The sequence below is a fragment of the Spea bombifrons genome, chromosome 1, assembly GCF_027358695.1.
Source record: "Spea bombifrons isolate aSpeBom1 chromosome 1, aSpeBom1.2.pri, whole genome shotgun sequence".
NCBI classification, from domain to species: Eukaryota; Metazoa; Chordata; class Amphibia; order Anura; family Pelobatidae; genus Spea; species Spea bombifrons.
In genome coordinates, this window is record NC_071087.1 from 21873502 (window position 1) to 21898932 (window position 25431).

Genomic DNA, 25431 nt, shown 5'->3' on the forward strand with positions numbered 1-25431 from the left:
CTTCCCCATTCTGATGCTTGTTTTGAACTTCAGCAAGTTGTCTGCTTCTTAAACTGAGCACTGCTTATTGAATTATTAATATGTGCCATTTGTTTAAAAAATGCTAGTATATATAATACTTACTTATGCTGTCTTCTTACACCCAGTTGTGGAGAGATTAAACCGTTGAAAGGCACTACAGACATAAGACAATAAAAAATGTGAAGGTTTTCTTTAATATAAAGGTAAACAAATATATGGTTCCAAATGGGTTACACCTAAGGGTATTAAAAGAGCTTAGAACTAAACTTCAGACACCACTCACTAATTATCATTAGGAGGATTTCTGACAGACTGGAAAATTACTCATCCAGTCACGCTTTTTAAAGGGTAGCATGGAAGACTATAGGTCTTTACTTAAGTAGTGAGAAAATTAATGGTTTAATTAATGGAATACCTAAGATATAATGACATACAAGATCTAAGGTAACATGGATTTTCTGTAGGGAGATCATGTCAGACCTAAGTTCTTAAACATCCTAATTAAAAAAAATAGTTTAGAGCAGAGTAGCAGCTGCATGTAGGATAGGAAAACACAGTAAATTACAATAAAATACAAGAACGCTTACAATATATAGGCATACATTGCAGGATCATGTATTTGCAACAATGCAATATAAATAAGCTTTTTAGCCCCCCTGAGGAGGAAACATAAAGTATGATTTTGATCTATATTATTCTTTCAGTATTGCATTGTGTAAGCAATTGAATATAATGTATTTTTACTAAAGGTCTGGCAGAAAGGAAGGAACTTATCGGACTGTTCAGCCCACTTGTTTGATTATGCATCATGCAGGTTTATCACCTGGAAGTAGGGGCAGGCTGGCCCTTTGTAACAAAGGAGGAGTTGGGTGGAGACTTTTAAGATAATGATTTAGGTTTGGATGGCATATATGGGGCGATCATGGGTGGGGGCTTACATTTTTTTTATATATTATACGGTTCAACGGTGTCCCTTATATGGTTGTCACATTCATCTAACTACAAACATTGTCCCAGGTCGAAAAATACATCCTAACCCAACACTCAAAGAGATAAAACTATAGTAATTATAGAAATGTTTGTCAGCTCTTGTTATTGACAAAGAGTATCTTCCTACCGTTAGCCATTTATTTTTTTCTTGCTATAATGAATAGCAATGAATTAAACAAACAATTACCTTTACCTCTCATGATACAGTATAATGACTTCAGCCTTCACTGCATGTACTTTGTATTCAGTGTACTTTTCATCCTCCAGTGCATGCATGACAGCTTTCTTCTTGAAATTCATGTATTCATATAATCCCTTTCCCCCCTCTTCTTCTCTTTTTTGTTTAACATGCCCAAGAATTTTTATGTTGAAATTGAGGGCTATTTGAAGGAAATTCTATGTGTACTTTATCTATGATTGAGCACATTGTTTGACCGCATATCCATATTGATTAAGTAAACATATGCAACATTAAAATAATGTCACTTTCAGGGTTTCAGCTGAGAGAGAAAATGATAAAAAAAAAAAAACAGATAAAAATGATTGCTGCAAAATGTTCTGAAACTGAACGACTTGCTTCCCAGCAGATATAACTAAAATTAATTTTTCAAGATCTGCCAAGTGTACAATGCTGCAAATGCAATGAAGTTTTAAATATATCCCCAAATGGGAGAAGATAATGAAGTTGCTGTTAAATATTTATTACTGAATGTAAAATCTCTGTGTGTTCCCTGGGAGCCCCCTGGTGGGAACCTGCCTTAAGGTACAAGTCATGATACAAGCTTGGAAGCCGAAGGATCTCTGATCCCGCTGCATTATGACACTGCCCTGTTTCACAGAGTTGCATATACCGGTATATCATATTATTCTAAACTCTGTCTGGCACATGTACGGATTACAATGTAGCTAAAATAGTAATGGCAACAACGTAATTGTTTCGTAATCTTTGCACAACGTATGATGTCATAGGATGATTTCAATAATATTGCATATATATGACCTTTTAAGTATTATTCACGTTTCATGGCAACATTTTGGGGGTGCCTTGGGTAGAAAGGGGGTGGTTCTGCTAATATTAGCTATGTGAATGTGGTTAGACTTAGCAAGGTATTAAGTTGCTGGTATGATTACGATTTCGTGGTTCACGTCTTTTCTAATATGATAAATTGTCGATAGTCTATTTCTGCTGTGCTGTTATTAAAGATGCAGTTCTCAAGCAAAAGATATCTATATAACTATCAAGTGTGGGGTTCCGTCATGGATATGTGTAATCTTTTTTTCTTTTGCATAAAAATAATTCAAGTCATATTCTCCTGAAGAATTCTACCAGGTGAAAATATAATTGTATGTGGTCCAGTTTAGTGCTTCGACAGAAGGGCAGTCCTTTGCATAAAACAGATATCTCTGATTCTGACAGTTCGTAGTCTGATATGTTAACAAATTCCCGAATTAGGTACGCTGTTTTCTAGGGGAACAGTTTGTTCTGAGGAATTATTAGCAGCTTTAGATGTTGCTTGGTTTCTATTGGTGCCATTCTGATTTGTATTGTTAGTTTGTCCTCTATCTTGTTTCTTGCAATGCTGAAATAATGAAATAGCTTTTCCTTGTTCATCATAAGATTATGAAGTTGTTTTGTGTATAGGGAATGTATTATTACTTTCAGTTGATTTGCTTGAAGTATATTTTGTATGTATTGTCTCTGGAATTGTATGCTGTTTTTCTTTGCATAAAGTTGTTGGATTAGTTGATTTCTGAGTTTCTATGGGGTGTTTGCAGAATTTTTTAGCATACTGCAAGTTATGCATTGTTGCAAGTTAATTCTTGATCCAAGGTCCATTTTGGTATGGTATACCTTTCCTTGCATGTTAGAAAGTAGATGCCACTGGCATGTAGCTTGGTGTAGCTGTGTTTGTCTAGTAGTGTAGTAGAGTACTGCAATATAAAATAATACATTTTTTATCGGGCTAACATTCCATTTTAAGGATGAGCTTAAGCTCGTTAGTCCATTAAAAAGGTGTTTTATTATGGCAGTACTACTTCTTCAAAATTAACAGTTACTTCTTAATTAGAATAAATAACTGATTAAGAGGGGAGACAAGTACCTCACCAGTCTTTTTGATAACCTGCTTATCTCCTATGCTTCTGGGGAGGTCTCCAAGAAACAAACATTCCTTGTAAAAATTTCTTCTTGAAAATCCATATACTTTAGAAATTCTTATTATACGTATTATACTTGCAGTGTCGTTTTCTCTGCATCATTAGCTCATCTTCAAACTTGGTGTATTTTGTATTATGTTTGTCGCCTACTTTCAATTTAAACCAAACGTATCATAATATATATCAGTTTCACTTGAATTTTATGCATTAGAAGAAAAATAATCATGCCTGAGAACTGTCAGTGTATGACCTGGAGTCTCCCGGTGAAGCTTTGTTTCCTTGGGTTTCCTGGTAAGTTTCTCTGCCCACTTTCTTCCTATCCTCCACCCACTGAAGGCTGTCTGAGACTAGCCCCGCCCCTATGTGTGGCTAAGCCTTGCCCCTTCACAAAGCCACTCCTCCAGAAGAGAGAGCGCTGGATAGCCAACACAGGGAGGTTTCCAGATATGAAATTATACAATCAATGCTAGCTATTCTTTTTTATCAATATACCAAAAAGCAGCAGTATGCTGTGTACATTATTAACTTTTTTAAAAAAATTTCAAAGCAGGTAATAAAATAACATTTTTTAAAATAAGTTGTCAAACGTGTCCACCTAAGTGCTTCTTCTACAAGCAGCTGATAAATATGCATGACATTTAAATTAGCTGTCACATCGATAAACATTCTTACCAAATATAGTTACTACAGAAAAGGTTAAACTGATTAAAATTCTAGAGACATTTCATGAGAAAGACTAACATAACTCACTTGTGACTTTGTCTTTTTCATCATTTAATCTCCTTTTCGCTCATATTTTTTGCTGCTTCATGGTGAGTTCGGAAATTATTCACAGTTGGTAAGCTTAAGAATTATTTACAGATGAATAGCATTACAAATTTGTTCAGAACTGGTGTTATATTTTACTTTTAACCCATCTTTTGCTAGACAGATTTACTTTTCTTGGTATTGTCATGGATTTGGCCTTAAATACATATAAAATGAGAAGTAGCATGATATAGTATATACTCACTACATCCATAAAGAGAATGGATTGTATAATCGTGTATGAATTTTACAATGCTTTAGTCCTGGAAAAAGCTACACACAAAAGTCATTACTTTGTCCCAGAAATAAGGACTGGTTTCAATATCTGGGGTTTGCGGGAATAATTCAACTCATCACATTAACTATGCACCAGGGTAGGGGCAGACATGCAGGAGACAGGAGCGCAGTGAGGTCATGAAACGTTATGTTACACTAACCGATGGTAAAAATGTGACCACTCACACAGTGTGCGAGCAACCATATGTGGTGACATAAGTATTGTTGTCAATGTTTTAGCCAGTTGAACTCTTCCTGTATTACATGTCTTTTGATATGTTAACGAGGGCACACCTACAGTGATATGCCTGTTGAACAGAGGCGTATCTAGGGTATGAAAGGGGCGCCAGTGAGCGGCTTTCAAACCCGTCTTTTTTTTTTTTTTTTGATGCGGAGGAGAGAGAGGCGCCTAGCAACCGCTTGCGTCCCTCATTCTCCTCCACAAGGCCTCTGCCTCCGTCCCGGTGCCGGCACCAGCGAGCGGCTTTTAAACGCCGTCTTTTTTTTTTTTGATGCGGAGGAGAGAGAGGGGCGCCTAGCAACCGCTCGGCACCCCTCATTTTCCTCCACGGGGCCTCTGCCTCCGTCCCGGTGCCCGCTGCTTCAGTGCTGAGCGCCGAAATATGACATCATATTAAGGCGCTCAGCAGTGAAGCAGCGGGCACCGCAGCAGTGTAAGTGCTCCCGTCGCTGGACCTCAAGGTGAGAACTACAAAGGGGGAGAGGGGTTAGGGAGCGATAAGGGAGGGAGAGGGGTTAGGGAGTGATAAGGGAGGGAGAGGGGTTAGGGAGTGATAAGGGAGGGAGAGGGATTAGATATTTGGATAGGGGCGCAATTTCAGCGCTTGCCATTGGCGCTATTTTCGGTAGATACACCTCTGCTGTTGAATGAAAAATCTTAGTTCAGTTTCTCTCTGCCCACCATCCTGCGTGGATGGGGTAATAGGTGGTGTGTTGGGTTATGTTGGACCTTTAGGTTGTAGGTTAGTCTTGGAAAGTGTTGCACTGTATGTTGGGCTGTCACTCATTTATTGTATGTTACTGTGTTTTTGTCTCTTATTAAATATCTGTTAAAGTAGACGAACCTTTGTGAGATATATTTTTATATTTGGTTTTAAACACCACACCATAAGAAAAAGTTCCAAAGAAAGTGGTAAGATAAGACTATGTTTAAGTGACTGTGTGTTAGAGTGAGTGTGTATGTGTGTTTGTTATTATGAGTGTATGTGTGATAGTGAGTGTGGGTGTAAGTGTATGTGATTGGGTCAACTTATCTATTCCTGCCCGAGGTCCAGAAGGTGCCAGCCCCCCTTTTCACCATGGATAGACTGTGGAACAAAATCGTGTCTAGAATTTAAAGGCCAGTGGCAAAAAAAATGATATGAGTGCGCTCTTACGCTTACATGCATCCAGCTTGAATGGACTATTTCTGTCCTCGGTACTTCTATTCTGTTGTGCAACCAAAATCATTACATGTATACAGTGTTGTCTATTTACAAAAGTATATATCTTTTAATGTGTGAACATATGTGCATCATTTACTCTGTTTTTCAATGCAGGCACTACGCAAGCACACATAGTCAATTTTACCTCTTTTGAAAATACTTTTAAGTATTCAGGATGTCAGATCATTGTTTCCACCACTCATCTGGAGCTTGTCCTATTAGTTTCTGTCTAGGGCTATTACCATTCTAGCAGATGACATCCCAAAAACATCACACAGGCACACATAAAAGACTTACACAATAGAAATATTGTTACAGAATGTTATGTTCTAATTTTAAGTTTTCTTAATGTTTTCAACTATTTCCCATGTAACATGATAAACCAAGCATAAAGGAGCACTCAAAACAGTTGCCCTAAAGCCCCCATGTCCAGAGTAATAGTTCAGTGCATTAGAGATGAAACATCCCCCTCTGCTATCTAAAATTAGATTTTATTATATAATTGTTTGCCCTGAGGGATGTCTGCCTGGTATTCTCTGAGAATACATTATGCATAGTACAACACAAGAGGACATGCAATATGCTAGCTATTCAACTAGACGTGACACTTCAAATGATTTGGTTATTCTTGAAAGAATGAAACAAACTTCTTAAATGTTGCAACGCCTTCCGTTGGGTAATATCATTCAAATTATATCATTTCGAAGGAAAAGCAATCACTGTGTATGATCAAACTAATAAACAACACATTTACATTTTACGTGCTACTGCAATAAGACGTTAGAATAAGTGCGTTAGAAATTGTTACAAGTTGTTTCTGTCCAGTTGCAACTAACTTCTCCGAAAATGACTGTCTACCTTTTCACCAGGTTCGGTATCAGGGGCGTAACTAGAAACCTCAGGGCCCCGGTGCGAGAATCTGTTAAGGCCCCCCCAACCCATCTATCCCTTTTTCACGATCTACCCTCTCCCTCCCTACCCCCCCCTTCTCATGATCTACCCTCTCCCTCCCTACCCCCCTTCTCACGATCTACCCACTCCCTCCCTACCCCCCCTTTGTAGGTCACTTACCGTCAACTCCTGTGTTGGGAGCGTGAGGCGTTTGTCTCGGGTGCCGGCTCTTCACTGCTGAGCACCGGCATATGACGTCATATGCCGGCGCTCAGCGTGAAGCGCCGGCACCCGAGACAAACGCCTCACGCTCCCAACACTGCACTCTGGGCAGTGCTGAGGCAGGCGGCGGCAGCAGCGGCGACGGCGGCAGCAGCGGTGGGGAGCGGAGGCATCCTGGATTTCTGTCAGTCAGGGGGGCCCAAGAGTTGCCGAGCATTCGTTTTCAGCAACCGCTCGGCACCCCTTGGGCCCCCCTGACTGGCAGAACTCCAGGGCCCGGTTGCAGTCGCGACCCCTTTGACCCCGGTAGTTCCGCCACTATTCGGTATAGGGAATCTTAACCATTTAACTACTATTACTAAAGTGACCAAAAGGGTCGCTACAATCTCTCTAGAACAGGACTATCTTCCCTCCCTCCAATGCTAGCATTAGTTTGACAGTCTCCCTTAATGCCAGTGGTGCAACCGTAATCCCTGCCCCAAATGCTTTGTTGCCTTCATGTCACCATTCACTCTGACCTCTTACTCACCACTCACATTCTTTCTATTTCCAAAACAGCTGATTACACCTTAAAAACATAAATGTAATTTCCAATTAGAAAAATGCACACGTACCAAATGTGGCCTTTTAGTTCCCCCAAAAAATGACAAACCCATGCATGTGGGGTATCACTGTACTCAGGAGATGTTGCTGAACACATATTGGGGTGTCGTGTGACAGCAGCATATACTAGGAGCTGTAAATTCATACATTAAGTAGGTGTGGGGGGAAAATACACACAAAAAATACTACTGCAAACTTTGGAAAAATGCTGGTGGTAAAATGTGTGCATGCAAAGAGTTAAAATACCAGCTTTTAAAACACCCTGGGGTGTCTAGTTTTCAAAAATATATAGTTTTATAGGGCACACTGAAATGGCCCGACTCAAAAATGTACCAAATAGGGCATGGGCAGTGGATCCCCAAATGCCAAAGTTCAACATTGAAAAATGCGCATGCCCCAAATGTGGCCCTTTTGCCCCCAAACAGCCAGGCAAAATCATTCATGTGAGGTTGATGGCAGACGAGCCCCCTGCCGGCTATCCAATCGAGTTGCTCATAGGTCATTTAAACTCCTGGCGCCAGAGCTGCTGCGGTACGCGTTAACCCTGTATTAACCCCTTATAAAAAAACTGAAAAAACGAAGAAAAAAGGAACACGAAGAATGTCCATGAATATTCGCCCAAAGAGAAGACAGGAACGGGCGAATATTCGCGGAATACGGAGATTTTTTTTCTTCAGAAGACGAACACGAAGACCCCCTTGGTGCCCAAGTCTAGTTAGTACTCCCTTGTGGTGGCCCTACATATACACTGCTTCAAAATATGTTAACACTACTAAATATTTTTATATACTGTACTGATTTGTAAAATATGAAGCTTTGGGGTGACAGATATAGTTTTCTAAAAACATATTGTCATCCACATCTTTCACAAGCATCTGGGGTTTACATACTCCCTGCTTCACTTTTTGTACCGATATATATATATCATTACTAACCGGGTATATAACCATAGCTACAAGAATGGAAAATGTGTTCCAGGACATTCTGGAAATGTCAGTTTTTTACATAGAAATTTAACACCATCTCACATAATTGTTTTGGACTGCAATTATCTTCAAACAGTTAGACAGTGCCGAGCAATTCATTAATATTTAATGTCAAAACATTTTGGATAGTAAGATGATATCCATTGTAACATTTTGTACCTGCACCAATACACAATAGTCAGCATGTTAAACACTGCTTATTCAACACTCTACAAGCTGTTTTTCTCACTTAAGAAAGGATCTAGTGACTGTGGATGTTGCCTACAGTCCAAAATTTGTTAGGATTGTCGAGACAACTGGACCTATGCTTGGGCTAGCAGCTGTACTAGCAAATGCTGTTGAATTTGTAAATATATAATCTGCTAGTTAGACATATGTTTGTATATATATATATTTTTTTTTTTTTTTTTATTATTATTATTATTTTTTTACTATATGGACACTTGGCCATTACACCAACAGGGACTTTTAAGACATTGCATTCTAAATACATAGACATTGATATGTGGTTTGTAGGTTTTCCACAAGATGTTGGAGTGTTTCTGTGGGGATTTTTGCCCATTCATTCAGTAGAGCATTTGTGAGGTCAGGCACTGATGCTGAACAAGAAGGCCTGGCTCGCAATCTCTGTTCCAGTTCATCTAAAAAGCGTTTAGTGAAGTTGATCAAGCTTGGGCCTCTCATGTTCTTTCACACCAAACTCATCCAACTCAAACTCATGTCTTTGTGGATCTTGCATTGTACACCACTATATGGCCATAAGCATTGGGACACACTGCTTAATTATTGAAGCATGATATCAACGTGGAGTGGCAAAGGCAATTGGGTACTTAAGTGGGAACATCCTTCCTAATGAGGGACTGATGGGAGATATGCGACTAGCAGCAGTTTAACATGTACACTCCTTATCACACCATGACTGTGAAAGCAGTAGAGAACTTGCAGGGTTTTTTCCCTTAGTAAGCATTATCATTTGAGTCCAAACTTTATTCATAAAATGAATAAATTATTTAGATAAATTTCAAACCCAACACATAACAGCAACATAGTTTGATAATGGTTATGTCAATGATTCCAAGATGATTATTTCAGTGTTTTCAATAGAATCTAAAAACGTCAATATCCATTTTAAGTTCTATTTGATTGAACGAATATGTTTTTCAAAAAAACCTGCTTAGTACTTGTGAAGTAGATTGTTTTTTTTAATTTGAAATATTGAAAGTATAAAATACTGCTTTATAAAGCATGAAACTTTTCTAAACTAAGCTCCTGGGTGTCTATGAATAATTGGGAGCTCAGATCAAAGCAAGTTTGTAGATACAGTTAAAAGCTCTTGCAAACTTTCAATAGACAATGTAGCAGATTGATACAGAATGTTATTAGACTTGGAAGAATTGTCAGGTAAACAGTGTTTAGAAGAAAACTGTTATTATATAAAGAGAGGTTGCTTTTAACTTAATTAACCCCTCAAGGACCCTTTTTGTACCCTTTGTGACCAAGGTTGTTTTAACACTTTTGTGGTGCTCGTGTATCGCTGTAGTTTTCTCCTCATTTAGTTATATATTGTTTTCTTTCCGGGACAAGAAGGGCTTTCTTCAGATACCATTTGATCATATCTAATCCAAAAAAACTAATAAAAAACCTGCTAAATAGATTCTACTATTTGTCCAGAGTGTAGAAATACCCAATGTTTTATGGGTTTTTTTGTCTTTTCTTCTTCAAGTTATTGGGCAATAAGTAGCATTTTGTAATTTCAAACCATTTTTTCCAAATCTGGTCATTCTGTCTCATGTGCTATTTCGAGTATCTATAAAGCCGGCCAATGCAATTTACCCCATCAAACCATATATTTCTGAAAACTAGGCACCCCAGGGTATTTTAACCCTTTCCATGCACTAAGTCTACTACCAACCTTGTGGTTGTAATTTATTTTGTGTTTTTTATGACACAAATTTTACTTCATGAATGGATTTACAGCTCCTGGTATAGGTCACTGTCAAACAACACCCCAATATGTGTTCAGCAACATCTCCCGAGTACAGTGATACCCATGCATGGGTTTGTCGGGTTGTTTGGGAGGTAAAATGCCACATTTCGGAAATGCACATTTTTTAACTTGGAACTTTGGCATCTGGTCCTGCTGCCCCATGTCCTAATTGGGCCATCTTTGAAGCAGGCTAATTCATTTACCCCATCAAACCATATATTTCTGAACACTAGACACTCCAAGTTGCTGTATGACAGGCGTTGACGCCCCTGGGAGGGGGCAGACATGGCCCCCGATGCTGATCTTCGTGTAATGGGTAAACAGGACATAACCAGTTGTACATAACATAACAATTTGACTTTGACAGAATAAGAGTTAAGAAGGGTCCTGCTCAAACACGTTTACAATCAAGAAGGAGTTAGATTACATTACACATGAGTTGAAAGTGCCACTATTAGAGATGGACCCGCCACAATGGTTAAAAAAAATAAGAATATTGTTGGACCTAAGTACTGTGTGAAAGCAGCAGAGGAACTAGGAAAGGTGAGCTAAAGGTAGATGGAGGAAGGGTGATTAGGCATCCCAAAGAAATTGGGTCTTGAGGGATTTTATTTTAGTGACTGAAGGGAAGGGGAAAGATAGATAAGGTAGGATAAATAAGAAATCTTGCTAGGTGCATGAGAACTAGAAATCAGAGTAGAGGACAGGCGAAGATCACTGGGTGAGCGGAGATCACTAGGAGCGTATTTGGAGATGAGTGAGAAAAGGAAAAACAATGGTACCCTGTCTAGCCCTCAGGATGCATGGATAATTAAACAAATGACCCATTACTTAAAAAAATACATCAGCAAAACAAGAATTATATTTTTGACATACAGATATAAAATAAATATTGGAAATATACCTTTTGTATTGAACTATAATTTACCAATTAATGAATATAACGTTCTGTAATCTTTCTCACTCAGTGCCAAAATATCCATAGTAACTGCAGACTGCAGTATGGAGGATTTAATTAAAAAGCCTAACAGAAATGCACTTTCAGTTTGGGCATTTCATCTGTAAGAACAGTGACCTATTGCCCTTGTGTTTTCACACGTCTAAGAATATGGCACGTTTTACATCTGCTTGATACAGTATTTGCTATTGAAAAGATCTAATGCCATCATATAAAATGAACTTAAACAATACTGGGGGAAATTGGACCCCCTTGGCTTAATCTAATTAATGTAGAATTGACTTAGGGAGACTTGTAAACAAAAAAGGTCTCTATTGCTCATCATTAACAAACATGGTCATGTATTAACAATTTGTTCCATTAATTGTCTTTAATAACAGATTTCTACTCAATAATTTATGGGAAGACGACACAAAAAACTCATATTTCTATATCTTTGAATTTGTAAAACCTGTAATTTAATAGTAGATTGAAATCATTCCATAGTGAGCTAATTATTACACCGCAGTAATCACTTATAGGAAAATTATATATATATATATATATATATATATATATATATATATATATATATATATATATAAATGATAATGAACAAGCTTGTGAATAAGTTGGTATCAAAGATGGTGTTTTGCTCCGGAAGCTTCAATCACTTTGAATTTCAGCAAAATGTGTTGGATCTTGGGACTATTTGAAATTATAAAACTGCTCACGTAAAAACAAAAAAATTGATATGAAAAGGAACAGAGCTGCAAGGATTCAAAGCACCTTGCCGACAAGTGTGGCATACATATAAAAGACCTTAGACCTTTCGTTAGCTGAATAGTAATGATTTTCTTTGCTTCAGTATAACTGGGAAATAGAATACTCCACTGCCACTCACTGGATGTTGGCTGAATTTCTTTTAACTTTAATAGGTTTATATGGTGATAGACATAAAAGAGTATGTTTGTAAGCTTTTCTTATTCAGTAGGGGCTATGTCTAAAATGAAAGCCTGGCATCAAGTGGTACAATTCGGTGGTTGCTATGGTGATTGCATCCATTTTACAATTTTTCACCAGAAGGGCTCTAGACACATAATCAATAATGTAGTTTTTGCAGCACATCTAGTGCTCTCATTGTTGAAGTAAACAGTAAAATATCTAGTAAAAATGAAATAATGTAGACCAGGGGTGTCCAACCTGCGGCCCTCCAGCTGCTGCAGGACTACATCTCCCACAATGCTCTTTCAGCTAAGGGGCTGGCTGAGGAGTATGGGAGATGTAGTCCTGCAGTAGCTGGAGGGCTGCAGGTTGGACGCCCCTGATGTAGACTATCATGTTTTATATTCATGTCATTACCAATTAATATGAAGGTGTTTTCAGTGTAATGATGCTTGGTTTTGTGTATAGTATTTTGTGGGGGAAATACATACCTTTTTGGTGCAAATACCATTTAGGAGCGTACTATTTAACTGTCTCCATTGCCACTCTATAATAAATTAATTTTACCCTTTTTTAGGAAGGATGGCATCAGGCCCAGTTAACACTTACTGATACATTCTCGGTACCTAGAAGCTAACAGAAAATGTTTGTTTCCAGAACTTTAGTATTATTTTATAAATCTGGAAAAAATGACTATTCTAAGCCCAAGAATGTTCATCTTACATTTGATTTTGAGCTTTATTTCAAGGACATTATGGATAATAAGAGGAAGTGCTTATAAAGGATGTGGAATTTCAGTTAATATTTTACCATGTTATGCTATAATTTACCCAGCAAACAGCCAATCATTGTCAAGAAATGACTCCCAATAATATCAATGGGAGTATTTTCTGTGCATTTGTCTCATTAGACCTCCTACAACTTTTATTGTGCCAGTGCTGGAGCCTATTGGTCCTTCACCAAATTAAAAGACCCACTTCTTTAGGGATGCCTATCAACTAATATCTTAACTCTCTTCCTCCCACTTACCTACCTAGTCCCTCTTGATTTTGGACTGTACTTATCTCCAGAATATTAGTTAACTAGTGTGACTGGTACATCCCTAACCGTGTTTGAGCAGGGCCCTCCTTACCTTTCGTCTCTGTAACTCCTAATTGTTATGTTATGCACTACTTGTTATGTCCTGCTTACCTATTGTACAGCACTGATGAATACGATGGTGCTATATAAAACAATAAAAAAATCAAAAAACCTTTAACGTTACAACATTTACATAATCTCCATTTTTTCTAAACCATATCAATTTTTTAAGAAAGTCAGATGGGATATAAAATGTTGAATTGCTTTCTAGCAATACACTAGAAAGAAATACTAGAAATTATTCTGCATGGAAATCAATTTTGATCCATGATTTAAAAAATCCACAGTTTTATATCCCATACAAATAAACTATTTATTCCACAGATTTAAGAATTATACACGGTAACAAGAAAGTGAATTAACTGGAAAATAATGCCATGTCTTTTTTCTATGCATAATTTAGAAACAACAGTAATATTTATGATATAGAATCTGTTACAGATGCATTTGTGAAACAGCATAGCATAATAGCAAGCCAACTATATATACCTAAAATAGACACAAACTCGTGTTTCATATTAATGAATATTAAATGCAATACTTTATAAAATAATGTCTCTCTATTAAGTTGTGTATGTAGATATATATATATAGGATATTTATTTTGTGTATTTTACAGAAATACAACACATTAATAATGTTGAAATATGATCTATTGCAAGATTTAAGAAAAAAGACCTTTCTTGGCACTAATAAAGGAAAGGTTGTTCAATAGAAACTGGTAGTTATGTGTCTGGAATTTAAATCAGTAGAGCTTTAAAACCCCATGGCTCTATAAAACAGCTTGGTTAGTTCACATGAATATGGATGGTAGTGCAGACTGACATGTCTCCCTCCTTTTAATCCAATTTCTGAGGAGGAGTATAGTATAGTATACAGTAGACTTGGGTGCTGCCGAACTCTTTGTGTTCGTGTTCGTCTTCGTGTTCGTCTTCGTGGGGGAAAAAATCTTCGTATTCCACGAATATTCTCCTGTTCCTGTGTTCTGTTCGGGCAAATATTTGTGTACATTCTTAGTGTTCGGTTTTTTTCTTCATTTTTTGCCGGTTTTTGTAGAAGGGGTTAATACGGGGTTAACGTGGTACGCACTACGCATCAGCTTTGGCGCCAGGATTTTAAATGTCCATACGAGCAACTGTATTGGTCGCCTGCAGGGGCCTCGTCTGCATGTTGAATGGATTAAGGAGTGGCTGAGTGACAGAAAACAGAGGGTTGTAGTCAATGGCGTATATTCAGAACAAGGTCTTGTTACCAGTGGGATACCTCAGGGATCTGTACTTGGACCCATTCTCTTTAATATTTTTATTAGTGATATTGCAGATGGTGTTGATGGAAAGGTATGTTTATTTGCCGACGACACAAAAATTTGCAACAGGGTTGATGTTCCTGGAGGAAGAAGCCAAATGGCAAACGATCTAGGTAAGCTGGAAAAATGGTCAGAGCTGTGGCAATTGGCATTTAATGTGGATAAATGCAAAGTAATGCACCTGGGGCATAAAAACCCAAGGGCAGAGTATAGACCATTTGGTACTGTCCTAACCTCAACGTGTGAGGAAAGGGATTTAGGGGTAATTATTTCTGAGGATTTAAAGGTAGGTAGACAATGCAGTAGAGCAGCAGGTAATGCTAGCAGAATGCTTGGTTGTATAGGGAGAGGTATTAGCAGTAGGAAGAGGGAAGTGCTCATGCCGCTGTACAGATCACTGGTGAGACCTCACTTGGAGTATTGTGTACAGTACTGGAGACCATATCTCCAGAAGGATATAGATATGTTGGAGAAAGTGCAGAGAAGGGCTACTAAAATGGTTTATGGATTACAAAATAAACCTTACCAGGACAGGTTAAAGGATCTTAACCTATATAGCCTGGAAAAAAGACGGGACAGGGGGGATATGATAGAAACATTTAAACACTTAAAGGGAATCAACAAAGTAAAGGAAGAAAGTTTATTTAAAAGAAGAAATAAAACCGCAACAAGAGGACACAAGCATAAACTAGAGGGGCAAAGGTTTAATGGTAACATCAGAAAATATTACTTTACGGAAAGGGTAGTGGACGCATGGAATAGCCTCCCAGTGGAAGTGGTAGATGTTAATACAGTAAAGTCATTTAAGCAAGCATGGGATAGGCATAATGCCAAGCTAGATATAGGATAAGGGCAAGTACTAAAGGAAAGTACTCAGAGGTTGGGCAGACTGGATGGGCCTTCTGGCTCTTATCTGCCGTCACTTTCTATGTTTCTATGTTTCTATGTAACCAATGAAGTACAATTGGTTGATGCGAGAAGAGGCCCCTGCAGGCGACCAACATGAAGTAAAAATTCTATGACTTTTACTTGTCTACATTCCATGTTTCCCCCTCCTCCAATGTATATTACCTTGGATATCCAGTATATTTATAATTTAATTATTGCCATTTGTAGATTTAATTAATGGTTTTATAAGACCCAGTGCGATCCTATTGTGTGAAGATATTTCAGAAAAACACCTTTTTATACTCATATTAATTTTTGTTTCTGGATCTTCCCATTTTGATGATGGACCTTCCTCTGAGGTTTAGTTGTCTGTTTAGATTTCTCAGGAGACCATTTCTGGTTGAAAAGAAATTTTAAAATACAGTTTATTGTTGGATATTAGCCTTTAATTGCAGTTCACAGAATTATTTAGCACAGAAAGTAGGCATTTATCTCAGAAATCCTAAATTGAGTTTCTCAGATGTCCATCGAACCACACATCACTGATGCATTGAAAGCACCTTAAAAATAGGTAAATATGATTATCTAAGGAAGTCTATGAAAATTTAAGCAATCTTTCTGTGGCATTTTGAAAACTCACTTAGGAAGCAGCACCAGACTCTGTGTGTATTTAAGATTTCTTAAAGGTTGACTTATCCCCAATTCCTCACCTAGTACATGGTTAGAATTTATATTTTATCATGTCAGTTTGGAAAAGGACAGATTAAAGTTTAATTTCCTTTTTTTCTGCCACAGGGGATTGGACATTTCATGACAAGTTTCTCTCATTCTTTGTAGGCCATATATTAATCATTCATGGTGTGTTAAATATTTCTTCCAATAGCAAACTCAAAGGAATTAAAACATTTTTTACCAGTGTTGTCATAACAAATACTCTCTTCAAGTAGGCGAAAACAGATGCTTTTACTTGTTTTGCAGTCTTCAGCCATTTCCATGTAAAGAATTACATAATTGCATTTTATATAATTAAACAAAAAAAATATTAAATATGTGCGATGATCAAAAACAGAAATGCTTATAGGGACAGTTTTTTGTCCCTGACTGCTCTGCTAAAAATTAATGCATATTAAAATACTCTGAGTAATTAAATTTCCATCCTTCAGAAACAAAAACAAAAAATATTTAACACCTGTGATAAAAACTGCTGTAGCGGCCCTCCTCCTCCATGCGCTGATGATTCTTGCCACTGATTGACTACTCGGAAAAAAAAATCGAAATAAATAGGTGTGCTTTCTGTACAGGTGCGCAGGGTCCTAACAGACCCGCTCCTGCAGAATTTGCCGAGTCAGCAATGGAGATAAAGGAAGTAAATAGACCGAATACATCCCCCTGCATGAGGACAAACATATTTCTTGTAAGCAAAGAATAGCTGGAGTGGTAGAGAAAAGGCACATGAGGGAATTTTGCAGTATCCCCCTAATGTATTTACAAGGGGGACACCATGAAATTTGAAAGGGGCTACTCAGCTATCATATGCATTAAAGTACATGTGATGGCTAGAGTGTCCCTATAATATCTATTGGTAGCTTTGGAAGTGCTGATTTGAAGAGTCTACTGTTTCACTAGTCTAAGCTATAGTTACATAGTTACATAGTTACATAGTTACATAGTTACATAGTTACATAGTTCATAAGGTTGAAAAAATACCATCCCAAATACCATACCATACCAAAAGTCCATCAAGTTCAACCCTTCTACCTAACCTTTCTATTCTTGATCCAAAAGAAGGCAAAAAAACCCTAATTAAGCTACTTCGAATTCTGCCATCAGGGGAAAAAATTCCTTCTTGACTCCAAGAGGCAATCGGATTTCTCCTTGGATCAAGAAGCTGATTTGTAATTCCACCCATTTTCACAACTAGCATTCATGTGCTCATATAGAGAGAGTCAGGAAACCTTTTTTAGTTGTGGGTGTATATATTCAGGTGTTGCACTATCTTATTGATTATGATTGTAAATGGATAGAAGAGTTAACATTAAGTTATTGTTTTAAACATTTTGACGTTTCTCCCGAATACATTATGGATTCTGTGTAGAGTTATAAGTGACTTGCATAGTATAAAAATGTGACTGCTCATTTGCATTCTCTTTTAGTGACATAGACCCCACATGGACAGCTCTTACCACCTTTTGAGGCTGTATTCATCTTTTTTTATTTGCTGTGCAGAGTTTAACATATTTCCTTGCATAAATCATTAAAAAAATGTTTCTTGGAGTGAATAGACCAAACAGGTGTCTAAAAATGTATTTTATTTCTACTCTGCTTTTTTAAAAGGGTGTAGAAGGTACTGGGGTTAATTTACCATTGGAAATAAATCAATAACAATTCAATATCAATCTTTGCATTATAGTGAAAAATATCTTGGTTAACAAATCTTATTTTTCTCTGCTGGTGCTTCATATGACAATATATTTAAATTGATATGATTGGCAATAAAAGAAACAGTATATGAACTAATGGATCATGTTTGCAGCCATTTTTCCTTCTGGATATGAAAGTTATGCTATCGGATCCCGAATGCACTTACCAATACACTTAAAAGTGTTGCTTTTCATTTTAGCCTGTAGCTTTTTGTTCTAGACTGTAGCTTTAACGACTTGTATACATATACATTTAAATACTATCTTCCAATGTGATGATTTGAACTTAGCTAACGCCTATTTTCTGATTGGTAATAGAATTAAGACAGTTGTCTTCAAATATCATCCCAAAATTACCATCTGCAATTTATAGTCCGCTGTTGATGTAGGCACACTGTTGACCTAAAATATAAAGTTTGTTTGCAAGTTAATAAAATATATGGATGAAACAAGTTACTAGGACAGGAACTGCCACAGTAAAGAGCAGAGGTAGCTATAGGAAGAGGAACCATGATAACCTACCGTGCTGTGGAAGATGCTATATGAACCAAATGGGGAGTGTAGATACAGGTAGGTCTGCATGAGGAGTGCTAGATCACAATATAAATGATACATTATCATAAAAGGGATGAATATGTAATTTTTCTGTATTCCATGGTAATGTAACAAATATGGATAAATCAAGGTACTTTCTACTTGCAGTGGCTAACAAAAAATTGAATTTATTCTGACACAAGTATTTTTATGTTTCATTTTTTAAGGATTACAACCACGGCTGCATGTATGATGGATCTTCGGCGTTACCCTTTAGATGAACAAAACTGCACACTTGAAATTGAAAGTTGTAAGTATATGGGTCATTCCTTTTTGTTTTATCTAGCCAATAATATTCTCATATCTGCCAGAAGATAATGAGGAATTATGTTTCCTGCCCACTCACACCCTCATTCACTCTCTCTCTCATTCTTTCTAAATGTTTCCCCTACCTTCCCTGCCGACCGATTCCGCTTCCACATCTTCTTCTTCTTCATCATCTTTCTTCTATATTGATCCGCATCTCCACGGACCAAGATATAACCTGGCGCGAACTTCTGCCAAATTCGTTGAGCTCCTGGTGAGGTTCTATCCCCTGATCCTCCAATCCAGTGAGAGGAAGTCACTGAAAGCGCTGCAATTGTGGCAGAAGTTTGGGCCAGTTTATGTCTGTGGAGATGTAAACCAAGATAGAGGATGAAGAACAAGAAGATGCAAAAGTGGAAGCCGAAGCTGTCGGCAAAGAAGGTAGGGAAGGGTTTAGAGAGCGTGAGAGAGAGTATGAATGAGAATGAGGGTGTGAGAGTGAAAGGGTCTGCAAATTTCAGATGAAAATTAAGAAATTTTACTTTGTCTTCATCTACTTTCTGTGGGGTCTGGCCTCGTTTTCGTGGATTCGTAGGAATTGCTGAAACACCCAATATTCTGTAAATCTGCAATTCGTACGAATCCGAATTCACAAGTCTAATTAATTATATACGGATTCATATGACAGAGTTCTCCTAACGTGAGTAGCTTGTCCGTACTGTTTTTAGTAAAAAAAAAATTAAATTTAAACACTTATGTTGAGGACTGTTTTACCTCAGGATAGCTGACCTCTCAAACATATGGAGTAAAAACAGCTTAAACAATTACTTTATGTGATGAAATTAGATCCCTTCTTGTTCCTTCTTCCAAAATTGTGCCAGAGCCACTTCAGGCAGAAGTCAAATCATCAAAGCATTCATATTAACATATTAATACTTGATTTCATATTTCCATACTAAGGCAGCCCTGGTAGAAAAGTAGAATTGTCATTGTTTACAAAAATAAAACTGATGAATCCTATGACCAAGAAGAGCTAGTCAAGTTACAAAGCTGTAGTAAAACAAAAGGGTACTTTGGATCCAATAGTGTTATAGATGAGAACTCATGTTTGACCTGTAACAAACAGTTTTTTTTATCACAAACTGTTTTTTTTTTTATCATAAAACAGGGATATCTTTATGTGTAGTAAAAATGGCATGCTTTTAGAATTTTGCTGGAGAAAACCATGATAAAACTGCCTGCTTTATAAGTGTGCTTTTATTTGAGATGTGTTTTTCTTTCTAACACTTGTTATCACTGTTTTTTGAAAATCTATTTTCATAACTTTGCTGTAGGCTTTTTTTTTTCTCAAGAACAGTTATATAACTTGTGCACTGAAACGCAATGACTCATCCTGGAGTATAAAAAGAGATTTACCTTTTAGCCACACGTACATTTCATTCCCATGGTGGTCTAATGACTTTGTTTGAAAGTCATTGTATGGCTCAGGTGAATAATAACAAGAAGAAATCCTATTGATGATAATGCAAAATCGAGAGGGCAGTATTGGGAGGTTATGAACTTGAAAGTCTCTTTCAACTTGCAATTACTATTTTTTTTGTTATTATTACTACTACATAGTGGGATGTGTAAAAATAGAACATAAATCTTGCCAAAAACGTACAATAGTATTACAACCCCAGGAAACTTGAGAAGTAATGGTATGGTATTTTGTCAGGGGAACAATACCTTAAAATTCTTTACAGAGTTATATAGGAATAATCAAGTTTCTGATTTTGATATATTGTACTGTTGCTGTTTGTTTTTGTGCAATTTTTCTCATTTTGTATTTGAGTTTCCTGGGGTAGAATGTTATTCGTTTTTTTGTTGCAGTATTATTGTTGGCGATTTCAATGATTTTATTCTCTGGTGCACTGCATCTTGTGACTGTATATGTGTAACTAGCAATGTAATCACTAGTAGACTTTTAATTTATAAAGAAAAACAAAGAGCTGAGAATTTTAATTTGCATTTTGTTGCTTTTGTTGCTCTCACACGTTCACTCTCTCCCTACCTTCTCGGCTGAGTGCTTCCCTGTCCCCTTTTGCACAGCTCTGCTCTCATGCCCGCGGGACGGTTGTCTGGAGAGAGTCCAGGTGCAGGTTTAGAATCTGAGGAGGTTTTCTGTGCAGGGTGACTGCTGTCCACCAGGTGTTCAGTCCCTGGCTTTGAGCGGCCATGTGCAGATCTCTTAGTAGTTTTGGAAGGGGAGATGATGCACAATCCATTTCAGAAGGCAAATACAGGATAAACAAATGGCAACACGAGAAACGTCAGGGTCACAGCCACAGCAGTAAACGAGAAACAAGCCAGGGTCAGGGTCACAGGAGCAACATAATAATAAGCCATAAGATGAATACCAGCAAACAGGCTGAAATAATGTTGCAGCCCTTAGGTGTAACAACAGCTGGTTAATATAGTCCTGCTAATTAGGATTCAACACACTTGGAACAGCTGTGTTGGTAACAGGTAATCTGAAAACTCAGAACAGAGACTCCTACTGGCACAATGGTTAGGGAAAAGCTCTAGTAGCCGCCAGGTTCTGAGTAGACTTGTGCATTCGTCTTCGGGCGAACATGAAAACGAACACGAAAACAGTGCGTTTTCGTGTTCGTTCCGAAGACACGTAGAAGAGAAGACAGTGCCGGTAAAACATAGGCGAAGACGAAGACTCACACACGAAGAATCTTCGCCTTCGTCTACTAATCTCCCCGGTCCCTTCCCCATCTAGCCTACCTTATCTTCACGGCATCGCGGGAGTTGACTTAAGCCGAAATCCGCAGGTTCCTGGTCAGGGGTTACAGGGCAGTGCGAGTGAGCTTATTGGTCACCTGCAGGGTCTTCCTCTGGCATCAGCCAATGGTTGATGGTTGATGCCAGAGGAAGACCCAGCAGGTGACCAATGGGCTCACTCGCACGGCCTTTTTAACTCCTGATTTCCGCTCTCGTTAACCCCTGCGATGCTGCGTTGGATAAGGGGAGCAGAAATCCGTAGGGTAAAGGGCCGTGCAATCGACCAATAGGCTCACTCGCACGGCCCCTTACCACTAGTTGCTATGCAGAAAAGAAAAAACCTGGGAACCTGCTGCAACAGTTAAAAGTCCGTGCCAGCGACCAACAAAGTCGCTGGTACGGACATTTAACTTAGCATAATAACTTATTATAACTTCGGACAGAATACTGCCCTCTATTGGTACGATACATTGAGTAGCTTAATAAGTTTACTCAATGTAAAACCAACCAAGGGCAGCATTCTGTCCAATGATATATTAGCCATATGTGGCAGTGTGCTCATTTGCATTTATTCAAATAAAATATATTCCCATGATCCTTTCGTGTAATGGTTTAATACAAAAACCCCCCCAAAAAAATAGAAAAAAAGAGTTTGCAAGGTCGACAGAATTAATGTCCGCGAGTGCGGACATTTAACTGTTGCAGCGGGGAAACCAGTGGATCATGGGAATATATTTTATTTAAATAATTAATAAATGAACACACTGCCACATATGGCTAATATATCATCGGACAGAATGCTGCCCTTGGTTTTACATTGAGTAGCATAATATTCTGCCCGAGAATATATTAGCTACCGTATTGGCTCGAATATAGGCCGCACTTTTTTCCCCCACTTTAAGTCTTTAAAGTGGGGGTGCGGCCTATATTCGGGGTCTAGCGTCCGACGCCCGGGACATGCAGTCCCGGGCGCCGGGCAGGCAGCGGGGTTAGGATACAGATCCCCCGGAGCGGTGCAGGGGACCTGCATCCTACTCCCCGATACGCTCAGACAGCCTCCCCTGCCAGCACTTCCCACGGGGGCGGGGGTGCCGGCACGGGAGGTTGTCTAAGCGCATCGTGCGGACCGTCCGCACGATGCGTTTTACCTCTGCTCCCCCCCCCGGACTTACCGGAGCAGACTCCCGGGTGTCTTGCGGGGCCGGCGGAAGACATCTACGTAATACGCCTATACAACTTCTGGTGCCGGCACCGAAAGTTGTATTGCGTAGATGTGCCCCGCCGGCCCCGCAAGACACCCGGGAGTCTGCTCCGGTAAGTCGGGGGAGGGGGCAGAGGAGGGCAGTGGCAGCATATCTCGGTGGGGGGAGGACAGTGGTAGGATATCTCGGGGAGGGAGGACAACGGTAGCGTATCTTGGGGAGGGAGGACAGTGGTAGCATATCTCGGGAAGGGAGGACAGTGGCAGCATATCTCGGGGGGGTGACAGAGTGGCAGCATGTTTTTTGGGTGCTTTTTTAAAGAAAAAAACTTTTTCTTTAAAAAAGCACCAAACTTCTAGGGTGCGGCCTATATACGGGGGCGGCCTATATCCGAGCCAATACGGTATATATAGGGAGGCCCCCTGCTGGCAACCAATAGAGTTGCTGATACACACATTTTAACGACTGGCGCCAGAGCTGCTGCGGTACGCGTTAACCCCGCATTAACCCCTTAACCGGAAAAAACGAAGAAGAAACGAATATTCGCCCGAAGAGAAGACAGGAACGGGCGAATATTCGCGGAATATGAAGATTATTTTTTTTGACGAAGACAAAGACGAAGAGCCCCCTGGTGCCCAAGTCTAGTTCTGAGTTTTTTCCAAGCAGGACCTTACACGTGTCTCTTCCTCTGCTCCTCCCTGGTATTTGCTCCATTATTTAAGTACTTCCGCAAATGGGCAGAGCCTTCGCGCGCACCCTTCCCCGGGAAGCCAGAATGTTGCCGAAAAATTGACGATTATTGGTAGAAGTCAAACATGGTTGTGGGGTAGAATACAAAAACATTTAGAGAACACGTCTGCTATGAGATGCATGTTTTTAAAATTATTTTTCTATTAATTTTGCTGTACAAATTGGGAAGAAGATACTAGAAACATATCTTCCTAAAACGGACAGGCTCATCTGCTGCCAGTACAGTTTTTGTTGCTTTTCTAGGAGAATTGAATGAATTTAATCCTGGAGATAAATTTAAGACAATAAATTGAATACCACTCCTTTTATAGATTGCAATGGAAAAATAAGATAAAAACAGAGATATGGTGGTCCAGATTCATTAACTGAGATAAAATGTTTGGTTTTTATCTATTTTTCCATTGCAGACCATGGGGGATCGCTGTTAAATTATGTGTTTTATCTCCAGCATTGTCCTTTTGACGACTATAAGTAAATTATTACTCCATATTATGTGTTTCACACTTTATGTATGATTTATGTGAATACAAAATGTGCACTGTTAAGTATAAATCCACTTTGTGTGTAGTAGCTGGGGAAGTCCTGGAGGAGAAGGGCAGCAGCAGGGCTGCAGGTTCTACCTTATGTAAATCTTTTGTTGCATTTTTCTTTTTTCTGAAGAATACTTATAGAGTACCTTAATATGCATTTTTCTTTAGTGTGAGTATCAGGGATGTTAATCCTTTTAAGAAGACTGAACCTGGTCAGAATGTGATATACCATTGTCTAGTTTGCTCCTTTTTGTCACCCTGATGATGTGAAAATAAGACTCATGAGGTGACTCATGCTCATTAGTTTCCACTAAAAAATAGACTGCAGTTTTTCCCATGTAGGTTATGTGAATTGGTTTGCCATCCTAAGTAATATAGATTCATTCAGGCATAACTAATTTTGAACATTTACTTATTACATCTTCATACATTTAGTTGTTTCAGAAAGTATAAAGTAATCTCACAAAAAGACTATATGCTAACCTAATAGTAAAAAAAGCCACTTCTTTACCAAGGAGGTGCTTAGAAGAAGAAGCATGAGCATGGCCCTAGTGATGTACTTAATAGAAAGGTACTCTACTGCCTTTGGTCAAGCCAACTGGAGCACCCCAAATAAACTTTATATGTAGTTATATTCAGCCAGACATATCCAGATACCTCCAAACAAAATACAAGACTCTGTGCCACCGCAATTCCTTATTAACGAGTAGAATATGTAGGTATAATAAACAGAAGCTGTGCATATCAATTGCTTTAGCACTTAACCCTGAACATGTCCTAAAAGCCCACATCAAACAGTTCTCAAATGCGTCCTTTGATGGTAGTCAGATAATGTATTTATTTAATGCACATTTCAAATGTCTTTGTACTAGATATCAAAGGAATGCTCTACGCTACGAAATTCTTTTTCTCTTCTCTTCATTTTCTGCATAATTATGTAATCATGTTATTAATTATGATAAAATGAAACAGCGAGCTGCTCAAATTGTCTTTACTCACTCAAATTAGCATAACATATAGTGCCCAGTAATTAGTACGTCTTGTGTTGTTTCCATGAAATATATAATAAATTGTCATTTGAACAATTTAAAAGTTTTTTTTATCCTTTTTTGCTTTTGATCTCTTGGGTAATCCTGCCTAGATTGACTCAATGCTGACACATTCATTTTAAGTTTTACTTTACTGAGAGGGCTATCCTGAATCTCTGATGAGACCAAGGACTGATTAAAGTGTGATTCCTTACATCAGGAAAATCAGGCAGACTAGATGGTCATTCATATACGTTTTGTGCTCTCCCATTGAATACTAAATACATA

The 25431-nt window shown here is 38.4% G+C and overlaps 1 protein-coding gene across 1 annotated transcript in view; it reads left to right on the plus strand.

Annotated features, from left to right (window-relative positions):
* Window positions 1-25431, plus strand: part of GABRB1 (gamma-aminobutyric acid type A receptor subunit beta1) — a 150594-nt gene that overhangs the window by 92392 nt on the left and 32771 nt on the right. Inside the window, exon 5 of the mRNA XM_053458422.1 lies at window positions 18783-18865. Within this exon, the coding sequence (XP_053314397.1) occupies window positions 18783-18865 (83 nt within the window). The remainder of the gene's footprint in view (window positions 1-18782; window positions 18866-25431) is intronic.